Source organism: Centroberyx gerrardi, chromosome 11 (genome assembly GCF_048128805.1).
Source record: "Centroberyx gerrardi isolate f3 chromosome 11, fCenGer3.hap1.cur.20231027, whole genome shotgun sequence".
Taxonomy (NCBI): Eukaryota; Metazoa; Chordata; class Actinopteri; order Beryciformes; family Berycidae; genus Centroberyx; species Centroberyx gerrardi.
In genome coordinates this window covers 5,449,208-5,470,449 of record NC_136007.1, presented here as the reverse complement: position 1 = coordinate 5,470,449, position 21,242 = coordinate 5,449,208, and the positions used below count along the sequence as shown (strand labels likewise).

Genomic DNA, 21,242 nt, shown 5'->3' with positions numbered 1-21,242 from the left:
CATTGTGCAGAGCAAGGCCATTGTTTTCAATGAAGGACGCGGCTGCACTCTCCTAAACAGCTGCCCTTGATATTTCGCCAGGTTTTTTTTTTTACCTTCAAATACGCTGACCTCTACAAGGACGCGTCCAATGGCATTCCGGCATTTACAGGCAGTTTTGTAGTTGTAGTTTTGTGCCCACAGTTATATAACTCCACATTAAAAACATATCAGAACCTGGCCAAAAAGTCACAGGCATGGCAGATAATATCCGAAAGGATGCAGGTTAGAAAAATTATATTGCGTTATTTACATATTCCACATTCTGATTCAAAAGAAGCCTAGATAGCAGCATTGTTGAATTATTTAAGCTGCTTTGTACGATGTTAAGACCTGAAAGCATAAACTTAGCACATTATTCATGTCATTAGTCATTGTCTTTAGCTTGCGCTCTGCCTTGCACAAACTATGCACATTCTGGTATAAAAGACCAGTAAGAGGAGCAGAGTTTGGCCAGACTTTCAATCTTGATCTTGACCAGGGTTGTTTTGCAGGTTCGACTCACGTGAGTTGAAATCACACCTTTGTCTTGGATCTGGTCTTACTTTGAGAAAATCTGCACATCAGAAACTGCACTATGATTATTATACATTAAACGTTGTTAACGAAATATATAGAAACTGAATTGAATCAAGCCATAAATGCCCTGAAATGACTCTTGGTTAGATAGATCAACAAGATAGGCCTCTCAGAAACCCAACCAACCTGTCTTTGAAAGCCTGATGTGGAATTCACTAGAAAAAGAATCACCAAACATTGTTTTGGCTATGAGCCAAATCACTAATAATAACTTGTGTCTCATTCTTTTCCCATTCTTGAGTTGTGGCTACAAGACGAGGGTCAAGGTCTGGTGGGTGTCAGTAGAAATGATTTGTAAAGCACTTTTAACAAGCAGCTTTGTCACAAAGTTCTTCACAGGACAAAAGGGACATAAGTACAAATGAAGACAAGAGGTAAAAACTAGAAAGGACAAACTTCACACATTTTGCTTGGTGTTGGTTCAGTTGTTCCTGCAGTCTGTCATGTGTCAGCAAACAAAGAGTTTGATGGACAGCTGTTTGTAGAGAGTGAAGGTGCTTTCCGTGTGAAGAGTACACACAACCAGCAGCTTGGCTTTGGCGTTGGATAACAGGTTATGCAACAACTGTTTGACTCGACTCTGCTGCTACACGCAGATAATAGCTGGCCGTGGGTGTGTTTCACTCAGAAGTGCAGCGTGGGCTGTGCAGAATGGCAGGTGTAGATGGGGTTTGGTTCTGGTACTTTGGGATTTACCATTGTGTTTAAAGTGTTATGCGCCTAATTCAATGATTTGTGCCCATTTTTGTAATTCCAATAACTTACCTACTACGCCCCTACCCTCCATTTACAGCAGGATTTTATATAAACACTAACATATTATATCCTATAATCTCATAAAAGTATGTTTTAAGTTTGTCTCTTGTTCATTGGTTAATCCCAGTCTTACCTTTGCAAGGAAAGAATCAGAGAAAAGGTATAAATCCATGTTTGAATGTCAAACTACCGGGTTAAAGCTGCACCTGGCAACTTTGCACTTTGTCAGTGCCAAGTGGTGGCGGGAGAGAATTATTTGAATTTGGAAAGTTTGAAGGACTTCATTACCCAGAAATCATGTAACATGACAGTAGTACACTGTGCACTCCTCTGTCCTAAATTTCTTCTTCTTGGTGGCTACCTACCCAATAAGCAGCTAGCTTTATTTGTGCTGCAGTGATGGCGGTCGTCATTCACGCTCCTCAGTCCTTCCTTCCACCAATGATGTATCTTGATAGCCGTTTGGCAGTCGTGACCACAAGGCGAGGAGTGACTTGTTGCATTGTAATAAATCTCTTGCAGTAATTGACTGAGAAACTCACTAATAATGAATTCAGTGTAGATATCATCACATCGGCATCTGAATGACATGCTGTTCTCTTACACTGAAGGCCTACTGTATGTCATCATCCATCTGATTATGTGGGCTAAATCATGTACCTGGTACTTTTTGGCAAAATATCAATCAATAGTTACATTTTTGACTTCCTTGTCTGCCAGCGTCCATATTCAGTCAGTTTGAAAAGTTTTGATCTATTAATATGTCACTACCCAGCCACCTTTGACAGTGTCGTCTCCTTATCTCTTTCTCCCAACTTTTCAGTCTTTCTCCACTTTTATTTAGCCAGCAGTGCTCAACATGCTGGGGTGAAGCTGTATGATCTCACATTGTTGCTACGTAACTATTGAATACAACAATAATACCCAAGAGGCCATTCTTTCACTTGATTATGGGAACCAAAGTATTATGGCTTTTATACAAAGGTTAGCAATGCATGTGTGCTGAATGAAAAGTTTTCTTCAAAGTAGTATATATGTTACGTTTTATGTGAAAAAACAAATCCAATGTCAATGTACATTGACAAGAACATTTTGGGGAATTTTTTTGATGTATACATGTACCACGCTGTCGGTAAATATACAAATTGACAAATATACAAATTGTACTACGTGTACAAATTGCATGTGTACACATACTACAATGTAGGGTAATGTACAAATTGACTGGTACATTTGTACATTCACCGTTTTTTTCACACAAACCATAACCATAATTAATAAGAATTAAAAAAACAAGAAAGAGCACTAACTAGCCTCCTGCTTAAACAGGAAGCAGCAACCACAACTTTCAAGAAATCAAATACAAGAAATAACCGCAATGTGTTTGTGCATGTGAGTAAGTTTGTCTCTGCCCTTCTTCCAGGTGGAGGTGGAGGTGGAGGAAGAAGAGGAGGAGGAGGTGGTGGAGGTGGAAGAGGTGGAGATCGTCAATGTAATAGAGCAGAAGCCCGCGGTGATACAGAAGGTGTCCAGGGTGCAGTTGAGGAGCGAGGTGAAGGAAGTGCCTCAGGTGATGAAGATGGACACGCGCTTCTTCGGCGAGTTGCTGGCCGAGGTCTACAGGAAGAACTGTGACATCCACTCCTGCATCTCCGAACACGTGGCCAGGATTCGTGGACGGTACGTTTTGAAGTACATTTACATTTTAGGCATTTAGCTGACACTCTTGTCCAGAACAACTTCCATTGAGTGAGTAGGTGAGATGTAAGTCTTGTCGAGGACACTTTCACAGGAATAACGTGTACTTTCCCATCTGAGTGTCCTTGAGCCAAACACTGGACAAGTTTGGAGGATCAAATCTGTGATCCACCAGTTACTGGATAGACCGTGCTGCCATCCAAGTATTATCAGGATGTTCTCAGTGCAGGGTTCCTAAGGATGTGGAGAACCTGGAAAAATCGTGGAACTTCAAAATTGTTTTCCGGTCCAGGGAAAGTTATGGCTAAAGATAGATATCCACAAAGTTTCAGAGATGTCATGGAAATTTGTTTGTCTTTTTATTTAAATCCAGTCAAGTATATAATTAATCTAATTAAGTTTGTTTGCTTGTAGGTCTAGTTACATTTGAAGAAATATCGCAAATGACAAATTCCTGATTGCGTATGTCTAAGTGATAGTTGTAGCTCACCACATACAAGTGTGGATCATTCTAACCAACATATCTAACACAGACACTGCTGCAAAAACTGACAAACTTGCTAAGTTATTTTATCTTGTCTCCAGACTTATCAAGCTTATTTTTTTAGAGAAATCATCTCACTGCACTGGCAGATAATTTTGCCGGTTTCAGCAAATTTGACTTTTATTGCAGGAGAATGTAACTTCCTTCAGGACATTTACTTGGTAAAAGTGAAATTGCCTTGGAGAAATGTTCTTGTTTCTTTGTTTTATGATGATTTCTTGAAAGAAGTCATATTGGCATGAATCAAGTGAAATGTATTGAAACCAGCAAGATTATCTGCCAGTGCAGTGAGATAATTTGACTAAAAATATCACAAAATAAGCTTGATAGGTCTGGAAACAAGTTAAAATCACTGGACAGCTTGTCATTTTTTGCAGTGTAGAATGACCTCACCATGCCTTATTTGATGCCCGATGTCAAAAGATTAGTACATTTTATTTCAAAGTGCAAAGTGCAGCAAATGTTTTTTGGTCACGCAACCACCGGTCATGGAAATGTGCTGTATGTCATGGAGCAATCTTGGAAAAGTCATGGAATTTGATTAGCAAATATATGCAGTAAGTCTTTCAGTAAATGATCATGCATTGAACATGAGTCACCAGTTCAAGTTCAGGTTCCTTCTTCCGCCACACAGGTCGGTGTAATTCATTTCAGTACAGAGGAATAAAACAGTTGCAACACAGTAACAAACTTCAGCGCATCAGTGAAAGTAAAACCCGACATTTAGATACTGCAAAGTGAAACAACCATGCATAGGCCTACTGAATGTCATACAATAAAGTTCACAGAATCACATACCGTATTTCCTCTAATAGTGGTCTGTAGTCAATTAAAAGCCGGGTCTCCGATAATGGCGCCGTCGTCGACACGAACAAATAAAGGCCGGCCCCAAATACAGGCCGGGGGAAAAACAAAGGAAACAAGACTAGGTCAAAACCAGTATATGGCTGGACCGTGTCCGCCTCCTCTCTCCGCCGCTGTCCTCTCCACCGCGCCCACGGCCCGCATTGATCCTCCCGATCCAAGCCCCGGACCCCCGCCGAAATCTCGGCTGGATCACCGGGAACACATCGGCGCCCAGGTTCAGTTAGCTTCAGTTAGCTTCAGTTAGCTTCAGTTTACATGCAAACAACGGTGGATACCGGTAAACTCCTGGTGCCTGTTTGTAACTGTAGTTTGTAATAACGTACAAGTGCCACAAGACGGCTCAGCCGGCGGAAGTCTCTGGAGCATGCCGTCGTCGATTACCGTAATTATCGTAATGCATTGCAGTAACAAAAAAAGTCTAACTAACGTACCCCAACAGAAGCAGATCAGAAAACAAGGAGGCTTCGTACTAAAATATGAGCAAATATACTTATCAAACAGAGGGAATTAGAAATAAAGGCCTGTCTCTAATATAAGCCTGCTTCCAATAAAGGCCTGGTACCCTCTGCAGTTTAGGTAAATAAAGGCCCGGGCCAATATTAGAGGAAATACGGTATGTACAGATTACATTCACAGGACCTGATAAATCACCAGGGAAAGTGTTGGTGGGTTAGAGAGAGAGCACAGCGAGGAGAGCTGAGGTTTTGCACAGCTTGAGGGAGGAAGTTATGATTAAATGGGTTTGTCTTCCCTCCCAAGAAGCCAGAGGGAGTTTAGAGAGAGAGAGAGAGAGAGTGAGCTGGGTGGGAACTGTTACTGTGAATATTTTCTCTGCTTGTGTCCGGTCTATAGAGAGTCCAGAGGAGGAAGGCTGCAGGCGGAAATTGTTATTGCTTTCCATTTTCTTTGTTTTTTGGCTTTGTTGTATTGTACCAGATTTTTCTTTCTTTCTTTATGTTTTTTTCTTCCAGTCCATTCTCTGCTGAGCGTTGTTAATGACCAGACAGAAAACTTAATTAGATAAAAGACAGAAGAACACAGCAGGGTGAGAAACAGTACAGTATGGTAAATTTGCTCTCTTGCACAAAAGGAACTCATAGTCGATGTGAGGGATTGGTCGTGGACTGAAGGTTTTAATGCCAATAATGTCTCAGTAATGTGTATTAAAGTCACTGTGTCAGAGCCTTGTGCATGAAATATGTATTGCCTGTTCATGTAAACATATCTCTTGCCTAAGGCTTTGAAACAGGGAACTGAATACACATAACTAACACAACACACTGAAAATGTTCATACATGCTTCCTCCATTCACCTAGGGCAAGTAGCCTGGCAAACTTTTGAACTTGGATGCAGATATGAATATTAAACTGTTTCTCGGCACCGCTGCAAAACTCCCAGACAGACAGAATGTATAACACTGAATAACACACACATTATTCAGTGATTACAATCTGGTTTTACAACGCTGGAATATAGGTTAGTAGAATCTAGAAGGAATTCCTGGAGAACCGCCTTGGGATTTAGTCACGGAGGCAGACCTTGACTTTGGCAGTTTAGTCCTGCATCATGAGCGACGTGCTAGAACAGGTCAAAAACAAGATGAGTTTCGGTTCCCATCTGAGGTTTCTTTCTTTCTTTCTTTCTTTCTTTCACTCCTTCTTCTTCTTTGCTCGGGTTCCTCGTCTGTGATGTTCAGACCACTTTCTCCTCTTCTGTAACAGATTATGAAGGCACATCTTCTTTAAGATAGATATTGTAGATCCTCCTAACAACTTAAGGCGCCATCATGGAGGTCCAAGTAAAAGTGAATAGTCTGATGAAGTGGATTGTAGTTGTTGTAGCTGGAGAAGCATCAGCTCAGTTAACCTGGACAAACTGTGAGCTAGCTAACTAGCCAGCAAAGACACTGATGTTAATGTTTGCATGCATCTCCTGGCCACTGCTAACGCTAGCTTGTACTGAACATGTTAGCTATAGTGTGCTAGCTAACAAGCTGGCATTATCTAAACACTAATCAATAATCAATAATGAAATGATAAGTTCCCAGTCAAAAATACCACAGGAATGAACCATCTATTCAGTTCTGTAGAAATGCAACCAGCTGCTGCCAGCGATTTATGAGCAGGGTTGAGGACCTCCAATATGGCCGCCAGAGGGTGTGATACACCACCTGATAGTGACAGCAGATATGAGTGAGAGAGGGAGGGGATAATCTGATTAGTCAAAGTGTGTTCCAACCATCCTGATAATTCCCATGATGCTCAGCTTGCTGTGCGTTATTGGTTGCAGTGATCTTTTTTTTTTTTTTTTTACTTTTCTCCTGTTTGTTTTTACTCTTATGTATGTACACTACTTTGGATACAGTCTACATGCATTGGTAACTGTTGTGTAAAAGTCACGATACCCCTTGAGGACGTTCTTTATTGTGAATAAGTGGACTTTGATGATGTCAGACCAAGTTCTCTACAGTTGAATCCCTCTCGATTGTTAATGTTCAAGAGGAAAATTGACATCTACAATACGTAACTGTGATTTACAGTAACCGTCAAAGAAAGACTTAATCCTCCTCTGACATTTCCCCTCTCTGTCAGCCACCTATGACCTGTGACCTGTGACACACACACACACACACACACACACACACCTGTCTCAGTGCGTGTTTGAGACCCTGATGATTTATGGACTAGTAAGCCACTCATGATACACTCGGCAGACTCATGTAAGACACACACAGAGTCACGTACACACTCACCCTGTAGACAAACTCTCTCTCTCTCTCTCCCCCCCTCACACACACACACACACACACCTACACACACATCTTCCTCCTATCCTGTCATGCTGGCTTCCTCATTGTTTGTCTTTCCTCTCTGTGTATTACAGGAAACATCAGTTGGATCCCAGCAACGACTACAAGGTAACTAACACACCCGATGCAGACCAAATGTGAACCAAGCTTGACAAATATAATATTCATCTGTGGCCAAACTCAACTAAAGGCTGAAATTAGTGTTTACATGTTTGCATACATATAATACTCTATAATACACAATACTAATTACTGTGAACTACTGTGAATTACTTGGCAGGATTGGTCCGTTTTAAGATAATATTTTGCTTCTATAACCACTGTAGTTTCATCAAATATACAAAGCAATCACCATTTATGTTTTTATTCCAACAAGCACAAAATTAGCTTAAATAATTTTAAACACTTGAAAAACCTCTTTTCCAACCGTTTTTCATGTTTATGTGCTCACTAAACATCTTGATGCATGCAGTATTTTTCTCTGTGTGAGTGTGTGTGTATTCTTGTGTGTATTTATACTTTTTCAGACCAAATATCTTTACAAAGAGACGGAAGAGAGGAAAATCCTCCAAAGAGAGGACATTTCAGGGGCTCTTTGACAGTTAGGGTTTAGGTTTAGGGTTAAGATTAGGATTGGGTTAGAGTATGTGTGTGCGTGTCTTTTAATGCGTGTGTGTGTGTGTGTGTCTTTCTGTGTCCAGGTGGAGAGAGAGGAGGTGGAGGGTTTGATCCCCAAAGGAGTCTCTGAACTGACCAAACAGCAGATCCGCTACCTGCTGCAGGTGAGACAGACTCTGCACTCTAGTCTGTACATTTACATTTTTATCATTTAGCTGCTGCTCTTATCCAGATTGTGTTTGTTTGTCTTCCTCTCAGACCCGTCTGACTGCAGATCAGAGCAGGTCACTCTAAATGTCCCTTCGGTGTTCGTTTTGTCTTTCAGTGTGAGTTTCTCAGACTGAACTCGTTCTGTTTCTCCCTCAGACTCGTCTCACCGCAGATAAGAGCATGCGACTCCTGCTGTCCACCTTCAGCAGCCTGAGAGAGGAGCTCATCCACATGTCTGACGACCTCAGGGTGAGACCCGCCGCCCAGCCTCCGTGTGCTGATGAGGCTAAATGTGTTCACTTTATGTCAGGCGGTGTGATCGGAGAGAAGCAAAATCTTGATTATCAGCCTGTATGAACTGAAGCCGTTCTGTCATGTTGAATGAGGAAGCTGTGTCGGCCGACGGCGCTCCGACTGAGCTCTGATTTAAAAACTGCTGGGAATACTGTTGGGAATTTAAAAACCAACAGTTTTCACTTGAAAAATACGGCCATGATCTTGACCTAGAAGGACTTGAGCCTGGACATGACAGGTGTTGTGACTTGTAATTGGTCAATCTTATAGCTATTTTTAGCTATTTGAAATAGTACCCTAAATATTTACTAAACATCTACTATTATTTATTTTAGAGATAATTCAATAACAGACCTTAATGAAGGCTTATATATTTTTAAAACTCCATCTCTGCTAGTGTCTGGTAGTTTGTGGCTATAGATTGAGACTCATTATAATATTGTTTGGACATCGAAGGCCAAGCCTGTATCTTCACCTAGCATGTTAAAGTCGAAGATCTCTGAACCCTCACTCTCCTCTTATTAATGATCACATGGCACGTCAGATGACCTTAAAGTGAGTAATGATCTTTTAGCAGCCGACTGAGAACTCATTACACTGACAGGTTCCTCACTTATTACGACTGGAAGAAAACTGATGTGTCCAACCTGGATAATTAGTGACCAAGGCTTCACATTACAACTAGCCCCGGGCAAATTAGACTATGGATGTGGCTGGTAAATGTGACAGCAGACAGTAACTAACTATATTTCTTCAATCAGTCCACTCTGCTTATTTCTTCTTCTTTTTTTTAACTACTTTAGCAGCTAAGAAATGAAATTGTCTAGTAAAATCAGTGAATGCACTTGCCTCTGTGGTAAATCGATTAGTTATTTTTGGTGTTAATTTGTTTTGTTTTCCGAACCTGTTACGTATGTGTTACTTCCCTGTTATTTAGTCAAGTCTAATACAGTGGTTTTACTCTTCTCAAGTGCTGGTTACAGCAGGGAAAATATTCCACCCAATCATTACAGTTTTCCACCAGTCACTGGAAGTCCTCAGACTTGTTTCAGTGTTTCCACAACACGATATTATGTAATAAACTCCTAGTTCAACTATATGTTGCAGTAGCTGGCTGGCAGTTCAACTGAATTCACATGTGTACAGTGTAGGGCTGCACGATATATCGTTTCAGCATCGTCATCGCGATGTGCGCATGCGCAATAGTCACATCGCAGGACGTGCGATGTCAAGTAAGGCAAATTAACTCAAACACGTCATGCTACAACTTTTTTGCTGCTTGATACAAAAGGAAAACTCGCACGGTTCTCATTTTCCATGATTAATCTACAAGAGAAGTCTGTCTGATATAACATAATTTACTCCAATTTAACGTTAAGGGTTTGTTATAAGAGTAGCGTATGTTACCTTTCCAGCTTTCGCAGCTCCGAACCGTAGTTGGGAAGCCTCTGGTGTTGTGCTAGCCTACTTTAGCTTAGCCCGGCTCGTACCTGGTAACAAGCTTTTTACTCAGAGTCCGGACCAACTCTGCAGTGGAGAACTGGCACTTTATTTCTGTACAGCAGCGAACATAATGCACGGCCTCTCGGTGACGTTCTAAGCTCTTTTCTGCTAACTATGGTAACTTTACTCACTTAGCATCCTGCAACTCACTCTGGCTGCAGCTAAAAACACACTCACTTCCTACTACGTCACCCGCGCAGGTTACCCACAAGGCCACCTTCTTAAAGGGGCAAGGCTTGATAGAGCTATTCAAGTCATTTGGTGAAAATTCCTGTATTTTTTCATATCGCAATATATATCGCAGAAAAAAAAAATATTGCAATGTCAGTTTTTTCCAATATCGTGCAGCCCTAGTACAGTGTTTTAGTACTTAATCGCTTTTTTACTATTTGAGCGATCGTTAACTACAGCAAGTACCAACTGTTTTTGGCTATACAGTTTTCACATAGTCAAAGACCCTTTTATTTATTTATTGTCAGATTAATACAACAGAAGCTTAAGATTCCTTCCTCTGTTCTTCTGTGAAGAAGCCAATTTTTTGGGGTTTGCGTTTCGGTTAGGGCTGCAACTAACGATTATTTTCATTATCGATTAATCTATCGATTATTTGTTTGATTAATCATTTAGAATGACAAATGCCTATCACAGACCAGAGCCCAAAAGTGATTCTTAAAACTGCTTTCCCAGTCTGACCAGCAGAGTATTTATTTTATAATCTCTCTCATCCCAGCGTCTGGAGAGTGAGAAGGAGACTTTGGAGAGAGATCTGAGTTTTAAGGCGGACCAGGCTCAGCAATACGACCGTCTCCTGGAGGCCGTCAGAGAGAACAACAGACAGCTCCAGGTACACTCCTCTCTCTGTGTGTGTGTGTGTGTGTGTGTGTGTGTGTGTGTGTGTGTGTGTTGTCTTGTTTTTCTATACTAATGATGAACGACTAATGATTTTGCCAATCTTCAAAAATCTTTAAAAAGCTATTTTTTGGGTTAGGGGTTGGGTTTAGGGTTAAGATTAGAATAGGTTTAGGTGTGTGTGTGTGTGTGTGTGTGTTTCTGAGTTCCTCTGCGTGTCGTCTCTCTCCAGTTGTCTCTGAAGGAGAGCGGTGCCTCCCAGCGCACGCTGGAGAGCCAGCTGATGAGCAGCCGAAGCACCGACTCCGGCCGCGAGTTCAAGGTGAAGGAGCTGGAGGGGCGGATGAGAGCGATGGAGAAGGAGAACGAGATGCTCCGACAGAAGGTACTGCCCCGCCAGGCCCGACGCATGCTGAAAGCTTCAAACGGCACATCAAGCCCACTCTTATGATCTAGTACCATTACTCATGGAAAATTGGCAAATTAGGAATGTTGCATCGTGTGCTCTCAGACCAAGAGTGTCCAAAATGTAGAGGCCACCCACTGTTCCCATGAAGTAGACTGAAGCTATGATCACTGACTGATTGCACCCATTAAATCCTCTTCAGTCATGGAAGGGAGATGTAGATGAAGGTCAGGAGAAAGGCTGAGTGGAATGTGCAGCTCAGTATCAAGTAGGGGGTTGTAATGATTTTTCTAGGAATATACAAATGCAGCCGTGGTAGAAGATTTTAAATGATGACTGCACTGCTGTTCTTCATATCTGCCTAACTGTCTCTCTCTCTCTGTCTGTCCATCTGTCTTCCTGTCTTCCTTCCCTCTCTGTCTGTTGTCTAGTTGGCGGGACAGTGCAGCAGCTCCACCCTGCAGACCAAGACAGAGGAGCTGTCCCGTCAGTACAACGAGCAGCTCAACTCCATGAAAGAGGAGAAAGACAGGGAGCTACAGAGCCTGCGGGTGAGAGGGGAGAAACAGATGGAAAGATGGAGGGATGAATGGACACATTTGAATTGGGCAAAACGAGATAAAAATATAGAGGGCTTTCAGGTGATGTAACGCACCGACTGGCAGCCATATTGGAGATCAGCTCTTAGACACCAATAGCTGTGAAAACATACAACTCAGCCATTTCAGCAGAGTTCAGTGGACATGGTTCATTTCTGTGCTGTTTTTGACTGATCTGATCATTTCATCACTGATCCATCCATCCATGTCAGCTTGTTAGCTAGCTAACCATAGTATCTGGTCAGCTAACCATCACTGTCTTGTTATTAACACATCTGATTTGCACACTAGCTAACATATCTAGTAGCAGCTATAGCATTAGTAGTGGCTAGTAGTGGCATGTTAACATTTACTTTGGTTACTTTGCTAAATTAGCCTGACAAAGCCAGAACCCAGCTGTTTGTTCCGGGTAATTGAGCTGAAGCTTTTCAAGCTACAACTTGTAGAGTTTTTCAGTAGAGACTCGGGCTAATGACACGTTCCCTGTGTCACAGTAACCTACATTTGGAAACTAATCTACCTTATCACACTATTCACTTTTACTTAAAACATGCTTGCCTGCAAAGCGTCAGTAGGCATTACAACAGGACTCACTTCACCAATGGACAATTTGGAATGGTGAACTTAAAAAAAACATTCAGGGAAATGGATAGAGGGATGCATGGGGGAAAATAGAGGAGATTAAGTATAGAAGAAAGTATGGAAGGGTTCACCAGGAGTTAATAAGAGTTAGTTCTCAAGACAGTAAAAGTCATAGAGTTGAAACGATGGAGAATACTTTCATTTACTTACCACTGCGCTCTCTCTCTCTCTCTCTCTCTCTCTCTCTCTCTCTCTCTCTCTCTCTCTCTCTCTCTCTCTCTCTCTCTCTCTCTCTCTCTCTCTCTCTCTCTCCCTCTAGTCCCAGTTGACGAAGATCCAGACGACGGTCACCACTGAAAGGTCGTCCTCAGAGAAGAGCCTCCAGCTGAAGATCTCGGAGCTGCTGGGCATGCTGGAGCAGCGGCAGACCGTCATCACACGACACGAGGAGGTCTGCAAGAAAACACATTCCCTTCCTACTATTCATCTTATTTCATTTCTTTACATTTAAGTGAATTTTTTTTACACGTCACGCATTATTCAGCCTTCATGATTTAGTTTTCAAATATACTGTGGTTCAGGAAGAGCAATGTTCTTCATGGTGTTTTGAAAATAAATGTAGTTTAGTTAAAAAAAATAGCACCATCAAGTCATTACACCATGATGTGTGTGTGTGTGTGGGGGAACTGTGGGAACTGTGTGAGTCACCTGGATTGAACTGCCATGAAAACCAAGTCAACTGGTTTCTATTATAAAAACAAACCGGATACACACACACACACACACACACACACACACACACAATGGTTCACTTGTGACCTGTGAAAGTCATTGTGGGTATATTTCTCATTACATCATTTGTCATACACACCACACACACACACACACCTTCCAGGTATGTAAGCTGATTTGTCTTTATTCCACTGATTGGTTTTCACCAGTCGAGTCCAACTGCATTCTGTTTTTGTTTTTTTTTCCAAATTGTCAGTTAATTTTACCTCAGGAATGTGGCGTGAGCTGCCTTTGTCACTCACACACCCACACATGCAAAACCACAAGCTGCAACTGTCAGTTTTACTTTTTAATTTTATTTGCACAGTGGTAAAACTTGGAAGCGAAGTGGTTTAAAAAAACAACAAGAAGATGCATAAAATGGCAAAGAAATGAAGTTTTAGTAACTGTTTTTTTTTTTTTATATATAATAGTAATTTAAATAAAATAAAGCAGCTGTGATGCATGAAGTTAAATCATAATCAGTGTGTGTGTGCATCTGTGTCTCGGTGTTTGCATAATGTATGCAGGCATGCATGGGGAGAAAGGAAGTCAGAAACTCTGCATCAAAGCATTTAAACCTGTTGCAGAGTTTCTCTTGTGACCTCTGACCTGTGCCCTTTGACCTCTTGTGGTCCTCAGGAGATCAGGAAGCTGCTGCAGGAGAAGAGCGACAGCTCCAAGAACTTCACCAAGACCATCATCACCAAGAGGTAGGCTGCCACGGCAAACTACACTGCACTGCATGACACTGCATTACACTACACTACACTACACTGCATGACACTACATTACACTACACTACACTGCATGACACTACATTACACTACACTACACTGCATGACACTACATTACACTACACTACACTGCATGACACTACATTACACTACACTACACTGCATGACACTACATTACATTACACTACACTGCATGACACTACATTACACTACACTACACTACACTGCATGACACTACATTACACTACACTACACTGCATGACACTACATTACACTACACTACACTACACTGCATGACACTACATTACACTACACTGCACTGCATGACACTGCATTACACTACACTACACTACACTGCATGACACTACATTACACTACACTACACTGCATGACACTACATTACACTACACTACACTGCATGACACTACATTACATTACACTACACTGCATGACACTACATTACACTACACTACACTGCATGACACTACATTACACTACACTACACTGCATGACACTACATTACACTACACTACACTACACTGCATGACACTACATTACACTACACTGCACTGCATGACACTGCATTACACTACACTACACTTCACTGCATGACACTACATTACACTACACTACACTACACTGCATGACACTACATTACACTACACTACACTGCATGACACTACATTACACTACACTACACTGCATGACACTATATTACACTACACTACACTGCATGACACTACATTACACTACACTACACTGCATGACACTATATTACACTACACTACACTGCATGACACTACATTACACTACACTACATTACACTACACTACACTGCATGACACCACTGCATTACACTACACTACACTGCATTACACTACATTACACTACACTGCATTACATTACACTGCATTACACTACATGACACTACACTACACTGCATGACACTATATTACACTACACTACACTGCATGACACTACATTACACTACACTACATTACACTACACTACACTGCATGACACTACACTGCATTACACTACACTACACTACACTGCATTACACTACATTACACTACACTGCATTACATTATACTGCATTACACTACATTACACTACACTACACTGCATGACACTACATTACACTACATTACACTACACTACACTGCATGACACTACATTACACTACACTACACTACACTGCATGACACTACATTACATTACACTACACTACACTGCATGACACTACATTACACTACACTACACTGCATAACACTACATTACACTACACTACACTGCATGACACTACATTATACTACACTACACTACACTGCATGACACTACATTACACTACACTGCATGACACTACATTACACTACACTACACTACACTGCATAACACTACATTACACTACACTACACTGCATGACACTACATTACACTACACTACACTGCATGACACTACACTGCATGACACTATATTACACCACACTACACTGCATTACACTACATTACACTACACTACACTGCATGACACTGCATTACACTACACTACATTACACTACACTACACTGCATGACACTACACTGCATTACACTACACTACACTGCATTACACTACATTACACTACACTGCATTACACTACATTACACTACACTGCATTACATTACACTGCATTACACTACATTACACTACACTACACTGCATTACACTACACTGCATTACACTACATTACACTACACTACACTGCATTACACTACATTGCACTACACTGCATGATACTACATTAGACTACACTACACTGCATTACACTACATTACACTACACTACACTGCATGACACTACACTACACTGCATGACACTACACTGCATTACACTACACTACACTGCATTACACTACATTACACTACACTACACTGCATTACATTGCATTACACTACATTATACTACACTACACTGCATTACACTACACTACACTGCATTACACTACACTGCATTACACTACATTACACTACACTACACTGCATTACATTATACTATGCCACAATACGCAGTGCTATACATTACATTACACTACACTATGCTACATTACACTACACTATGTTACACTACATTATGCTACACTACATTACACTATATTGTGTGTGTGTGTGTGTGTAGGTACAGGAACCAGTACCCCATCCTTGGTCTGCTGGGCGACGACTACCTGGCCACCTCCCCCGTCAAGGAAGCCAAGACCATCGTCATCGAGAGAACTGGGGAGATTATCAAACAGGTAAATATTGGAGAGAAGAAGAGAGCGGAGGAGATAGTTGTAAAAAAGGAGATTTTTGCGTAAATTTTACCAATCTCCGACACAAAACTTCCAGATTTAGCCACATATCATGTAAGATTACTAGCCATTATCTTAAAGGAAGAGTTCACCCAAAAATGAAAATGTTGTCGTTATCTACTCACCCTCATGTCAGGCGAAACACCAGTGAAGTTTGTATGTCCACATAACACACAGTGAATTTGCTAGCACAGTTCCATATCAGCCCTCTCCAAAACGACTGAAGTGGCCAAGAACTATCTTTGATCTATTCAATTTTTCCAAAGTCCAGTTGCTTTGCCTTGGTTTCTGGCATGTTGCATGTGGATCTTGGCATCGCATTTTACTATAGGAGAAATTATCTGATAACTATGCCCTTTTATAGCCTGATAATGGCCAAATATCCAATAACAGTGATAATACGTATCGGTGCATCCCTAGTTTCATAATTTCATGGCTTTGTTGAATACTCAATTCTGATTGGCCAATAAAAGCTTTTGTTTATTGCTGAATAACAGACCGCTATTTCACATCTAAGCATTTCACTCCACAATCAAGAAGTCACAAGAAGTCGATTTTGTTGATTTCAAATCAAATTAACTGGCGACACCTTGTGCCAGAAGATGTTGCTCCTTGGTTACTGCAGACAGATCTGCTGGATTATTTTTGGGGGCAAAGTCTGTAAATTACTTGCAATTAAATCCTTTTAAATCAATATTTTGTATGTTAAAGGATTAATGTCTGTGGTATGTAACAAGCCAGATAATGGACAGTGAGCCAGTCACTAAGCCTTGACAGGGTGACTGAAGATCCCTAAGTGCTTGCTGTACATCATGCCTTACTTAACTTGTGGTGCGTTTGATTTATCTTGCCAGGCTGTTAAACGGCCTCAAAAGTGTACCTGTTACTTTTGATTTAAGATAAATCAAGCACTCATCACCTCATTCTCCCAAATCGTGAACATTTAACTGCTGTTTTGCCTCACGTCTGATGACCAGACACTTTTTCTCTGAAGCTGACTGACTAATAATTTGTGCAAAGCATAACAAACGTGCCTGTGTTCTGTTTATTTCGAAACAGGAAATCATTACAACTCCTTAAAGACACACTGCTTCTCTCCGACAGGAATGAATGAACGACAAGAGGACCCAGATGTCACCCCCCCCCCCACCCCCCCCAACACCCTGCATGCTCCCCCCCGACCCCCACCCCTCCTCTCCCTTATCCTCAGGGCTCCTAGGGTTGGTGGTGGTTCAGTTCCCCCTCTCCCTAAATTTGGGATCATTGGTTTAAATCCTTGGTTTGACCAAATTGGGTTTGTTTGGGTTGATTGTTTTGTTTGGGCTTTTTATAGTAAGGGACCAAATAATCTGATAATCAAACATCAAATCTTCTTTTCAGCTGATGCTGCAGCCAGAGGGCGGTGAAACGGACTAGGTGGCAGTAAAGACGCATTCATGACAACTGGGAACTGGGGAGTTTTTGAGCTGAGGAGACGACAGTTTTGTCATAAGAATATGAACTGAGGGATGCACAGAGCAAGTTGTCATTACTGCTCACTTCCTCTCCTTGCTTATCTTCATAGCTTGGAGGTTGGAAATGTCTCAGCCAGGGTTCAAAATTACCGTTCATCAAGCGACGAATGCTGGTAAAACTTTGTCTTTGTTGGATCATTCAGTACAGATCAAACCGCCACATTGGCCGGTAACTTTTTGAGACGATAACATGTGAAAGCCTCGGTTATATAAAGCCTTTCGTCTTTCCCTGTCCTCAAAATTTGACCCTGCTGACCACTGTGCCCTCTCTCTGACTGTGAGCCAATCAAATCCAAGCAAAGCAATGGCTGCGTATCAAGCAGGCTCCTGATTGGCTCTCTAAATCTGCTCATCTCGTTACTGAATGTTTCAAACAGTAGCTGATTTTATACACTAAACAGCACTGTAAACAAGTAGGGTGGCATCTTTCTCTGAAAAATATTTAGCGATTATTTTCACAAGTATAAGTGATCCATGGCAGATAAATGTTTAGTTTATTAGTTAATTTAGTTAATTTTGGACCCTGATCCCAGCTTCCAGTTGTCATGAGTGCACTTTAAGGCAAAGCAGGTACCATCTAGCATGTAAAGTCATATCCTTCACAAAGCCACCACAGCCGTGCTAGCCTTGGGGACGAGGAAGTGGATGTGTTGTAATGATTACTATTCTGCATGTAAATATTTTTTTCCAGAAGCTGGGCATGCTCAGTGAATGTTTTCTCTAATGAGACTGTTGAGTAGCCCTCTTGTAATCCGGTTTGAGGAACATTTGAAGAATGTTCTGTTCGGGTAGTTGGCTTTGCTTTTGTTTTGTGGTAACTGGTAGCTGTAGCTCTCAGCTGTGTTGTGTAATCAGTTTTGGAAGCATTTTATTTTGAGGTGTGTCTTGATGTATTCAGAGGTGCATGGGTTTGTGTTGTTAACATGTATCTTTGATGTGTTTTTTAATGCCGGGGGAAGCCTGACATTTCACATCCATGAGAGACTACGCAAGCTTCAGCTCCGGAAACTCGCATAGACTCCCATGGGTGTAATGCATCAGAACGGGGTGGGGGTGGGGTGGGGGTGGGGGGTTAGGGTGAAGGATCGGTGTAAGCTGGGTGAACAGCAGGATGTATGAGAGGGATTCACTGGAAGGGAAATGGGGCATGATTTTATTGGGTTGTAAGATGGTGGAAGAAATGTTAAAAGCACAATATATAAACTGTATATTGAGTCTTTTACTTCCTGTGTTTTCCTGGTTGTCTTTGCAGGCTTTACTCTTTAATAGAAGAAAGCATGTGTCCACTGGGTGCTGCAGCCTGTTGCACCAGCTAACTTGAATTTGATCGCAAGATAGCTTGTAAAGTTTACACTAAACGTTATTCTGTAAGTAGTTAGTTTGACACTAAAGCTGTGTCTGTGTATCATTGCCCCATGGAGACTGAACTAGATCTGAACTAGTAGAGCATAAAACCAAAACATTGTTGCAGACGGTGATGTTTTCACCTTCTGTGGTGACTAACGGGAGCTAAAATCAATTTCTCCTGCACTAATTAACAGCAGCTGAAGTTAATATTAGCTAACTTCAGAGATAGTGAGAGAAAAAGAGGATGAACCAAGCTAATCCTCACTAAACATCAACAAATAGGTTCTTTATCAAGTACAAAGCATGAGTATTTATTTGTAGTTTGTCTCCCATACCCACTACAACGCAGACATAAATCTACATGTATTATTACATCTAACTAATACAGACAACAACACTGACATCAAGTGGTGTAATCTGTAATTTCAACAGGGTAAAAGCTGTATACTGTTGTCAGGCCTAATGCAATTCCCCCACAATCACTAATGGGGTGGAAAGATGTTATTTATTTTAGTGTAAGCTGATTGTTGATGTAAACTGCTGTATTTGCTTATCTGGGTCCTTCAGAAAGTCTATCAAACCGATGCTCCATGCCAACGGTTATTTTACGAAGACTTTACAGCTAGTAGAGGACCGGTGTGAGTTTTAAGTTGTAATTTAACTCTACATTGGAACTTTTTCAGTTGGTGCAACTGTTAAAATGAATTAACTGGGGCAACAGGCTGCTGGTGATTTTCTGAATAATGTTCATTGGAAAGGCGGTTGAGCGCTCCTGACAGCTCTGAGAGCAGAGCATCATTTTAGTTCTCAGAACACAGAGTGCTGGAGGATACAAATATTTAAGCTTTTAGTTAAAGAGCATCGTGCTTCAAACAAGGTTTCAGTTGAACTGCAGCAGCAGCAGCAGCCAGGACCAGAACTTCCTCTAAGCCTCTGTGTAGCACTTCTGACACAGAAAAGCGGAGCCCAGTGGACACAGAGCCTCACTTCAGTAGGAAAGCCTGTAGAAATCTGTTAGTGAATAGAATCCTCAGGTGCCTTTGGAATTATTTACCATGTTAGCAAGCTAATGTTGGGCCAGCGCATTGTTCGGCCTGTTTGGTTGGAAATCTGAAAACTATGGCCCTGCGTTGAGCCAACACTGACAGAGTCTTATAATTTACATATATTGACATACATCATCCTTACCACAGTTGGCCCACAGTCATCCGGCCAGACTGCCAGCATCAGCCCAGCAGTGGCACTGTCATTGGCCCAGTGAAAGTCCTTCATTCGCTTGCTACCTGGGTAATCTTTAACTGAAAAGTCCAAATCCTGCCTTTCTTTTTAAGGAGAGAATAAATTGTATGTTGAACCAAATTAATTGGTTGTAGCTAATGTGCAAACAGATTCTAAATATATTTTCTTATGCAAACACTTTCTTTATTTTCCAATCCAGAAGGAGCTACTTCCCTGGCGAGGCCACAGCCTCAGTCCTGTCCAATGACAAATGTTCAAGCTATAATAGATTGTGATTAAAATCAGTAATGTAAATGATCTTTTCAAAAGTGCACTTGTGTTTTCTTCATTGTTCAGGTACAGCAACTGATGAAAACTGCATGATTAAAGAAAAAGCTTGATAACTGCAACTTTTAATCACTTTTTTTCTGCTGAAAGTCAGGAAACTTGGCATAATGTTCCTGTATAACTGGTAAACCAACAGTCTGGGGAGGAAAGACGCAGCAGATAGGCTTCTGATTCGCCCGTTCATCTTTTACTCGGCACCCAAATTAATGAACTAAACTCTACATAAATTATGCACCAAAACTACTTGTCCCAATTACTGTTTCCCCTTTCAAGGAAGAGCTCAGCAGTCGCTCAGTAGCCGTTTTCAGGCTCCTTCCATTAGCTTGCCGCGGCAGCATCTACTGAGAGGAGGATATGCATGGAAGGAATTATTGGGTGCAGTGCCACCCAAACTGCTGCAGGGGGCGTCACTCCTGCCTGATCCTGGTCTGACCCCTCTGGTGAAATGTGTATTTATACCTCAGTCACTGAGGGAAATGTGAAGGAACTAATTCCTAATCACAACTGAGTTCTCTAAATCAGTGATTCTCAACCTTTTTCATATCAAGGACCCATAATTTAGTCTACATTAGAGCCACGGACTCCCATTTGATGAGATTTTGTCTCTCATGATTTTGTCCAGAAT

At 41.4% G+C, this 21,242-nt stretch overlaps 1 protein-coding gene across 1 annotated transcript in view; it reads left to right on the top strand.

Moving 5' to 3' along the window:
• pof1b (POF1B actin binding protein) overlaps nucleotides 1-20,587 on the top strand; it is a 41,317-nt gene extending 20,730 nt beyond the window's left edge. Inside the window, exons 3-13 of the mRNA XM_078286696.1 lie at nucleotides 2,798-3,054; nucleotides 7,368-7,401; nucleotides 7,995-8,075; nucleotides 8,278-8,370; nucleotides 10,649-10,762; nucleotides 11,000-11,152; nucleotides 11,605-11,724; nucleotides 12,674-12,805; nucleotides 13,768-13,838; nucleotides 16,019-16,133; nucleotides 17,250-20,587. Coding sequence (XP_078142822.1) covers nucleotides 2,798-3,054; nucleotides 7,368-7,401; nucleotides 7,995-8,075; nucleotides 8,278-8,370; nucleotides 10,649-10,762; nucleotides 11,000-11,152; nucleotides 11,605-11,724; nucleotides 12,674-12,805; nucleotides 13,768-13,838; nucleotides 16,019-16,133; nucleotides 17,250-17,270 — 1,191 coding nt within the window. The 3' untranslated portion in view covers nucleotides 17,271-20,587. The remainder of the gene's footprint in view (nucleotides 1-2,797; nucleotides 3,055-7,367; nucleotides 7,402-7,994; nucleotides 8,076-8,277; nucleotides 8,371-10,648; nucleotides 10,763-10,999; nucleotides 11,153-11,604; nucleotides 11,725-12,673; nucleotides 12,806-13,767; nucleotides 13,839-16,018; nucleotides 16,134-17,249) is intronic.
• The last annotated feature ends 655 nt before the right edge of the window (nucleotides 20,588-21,242 follow it).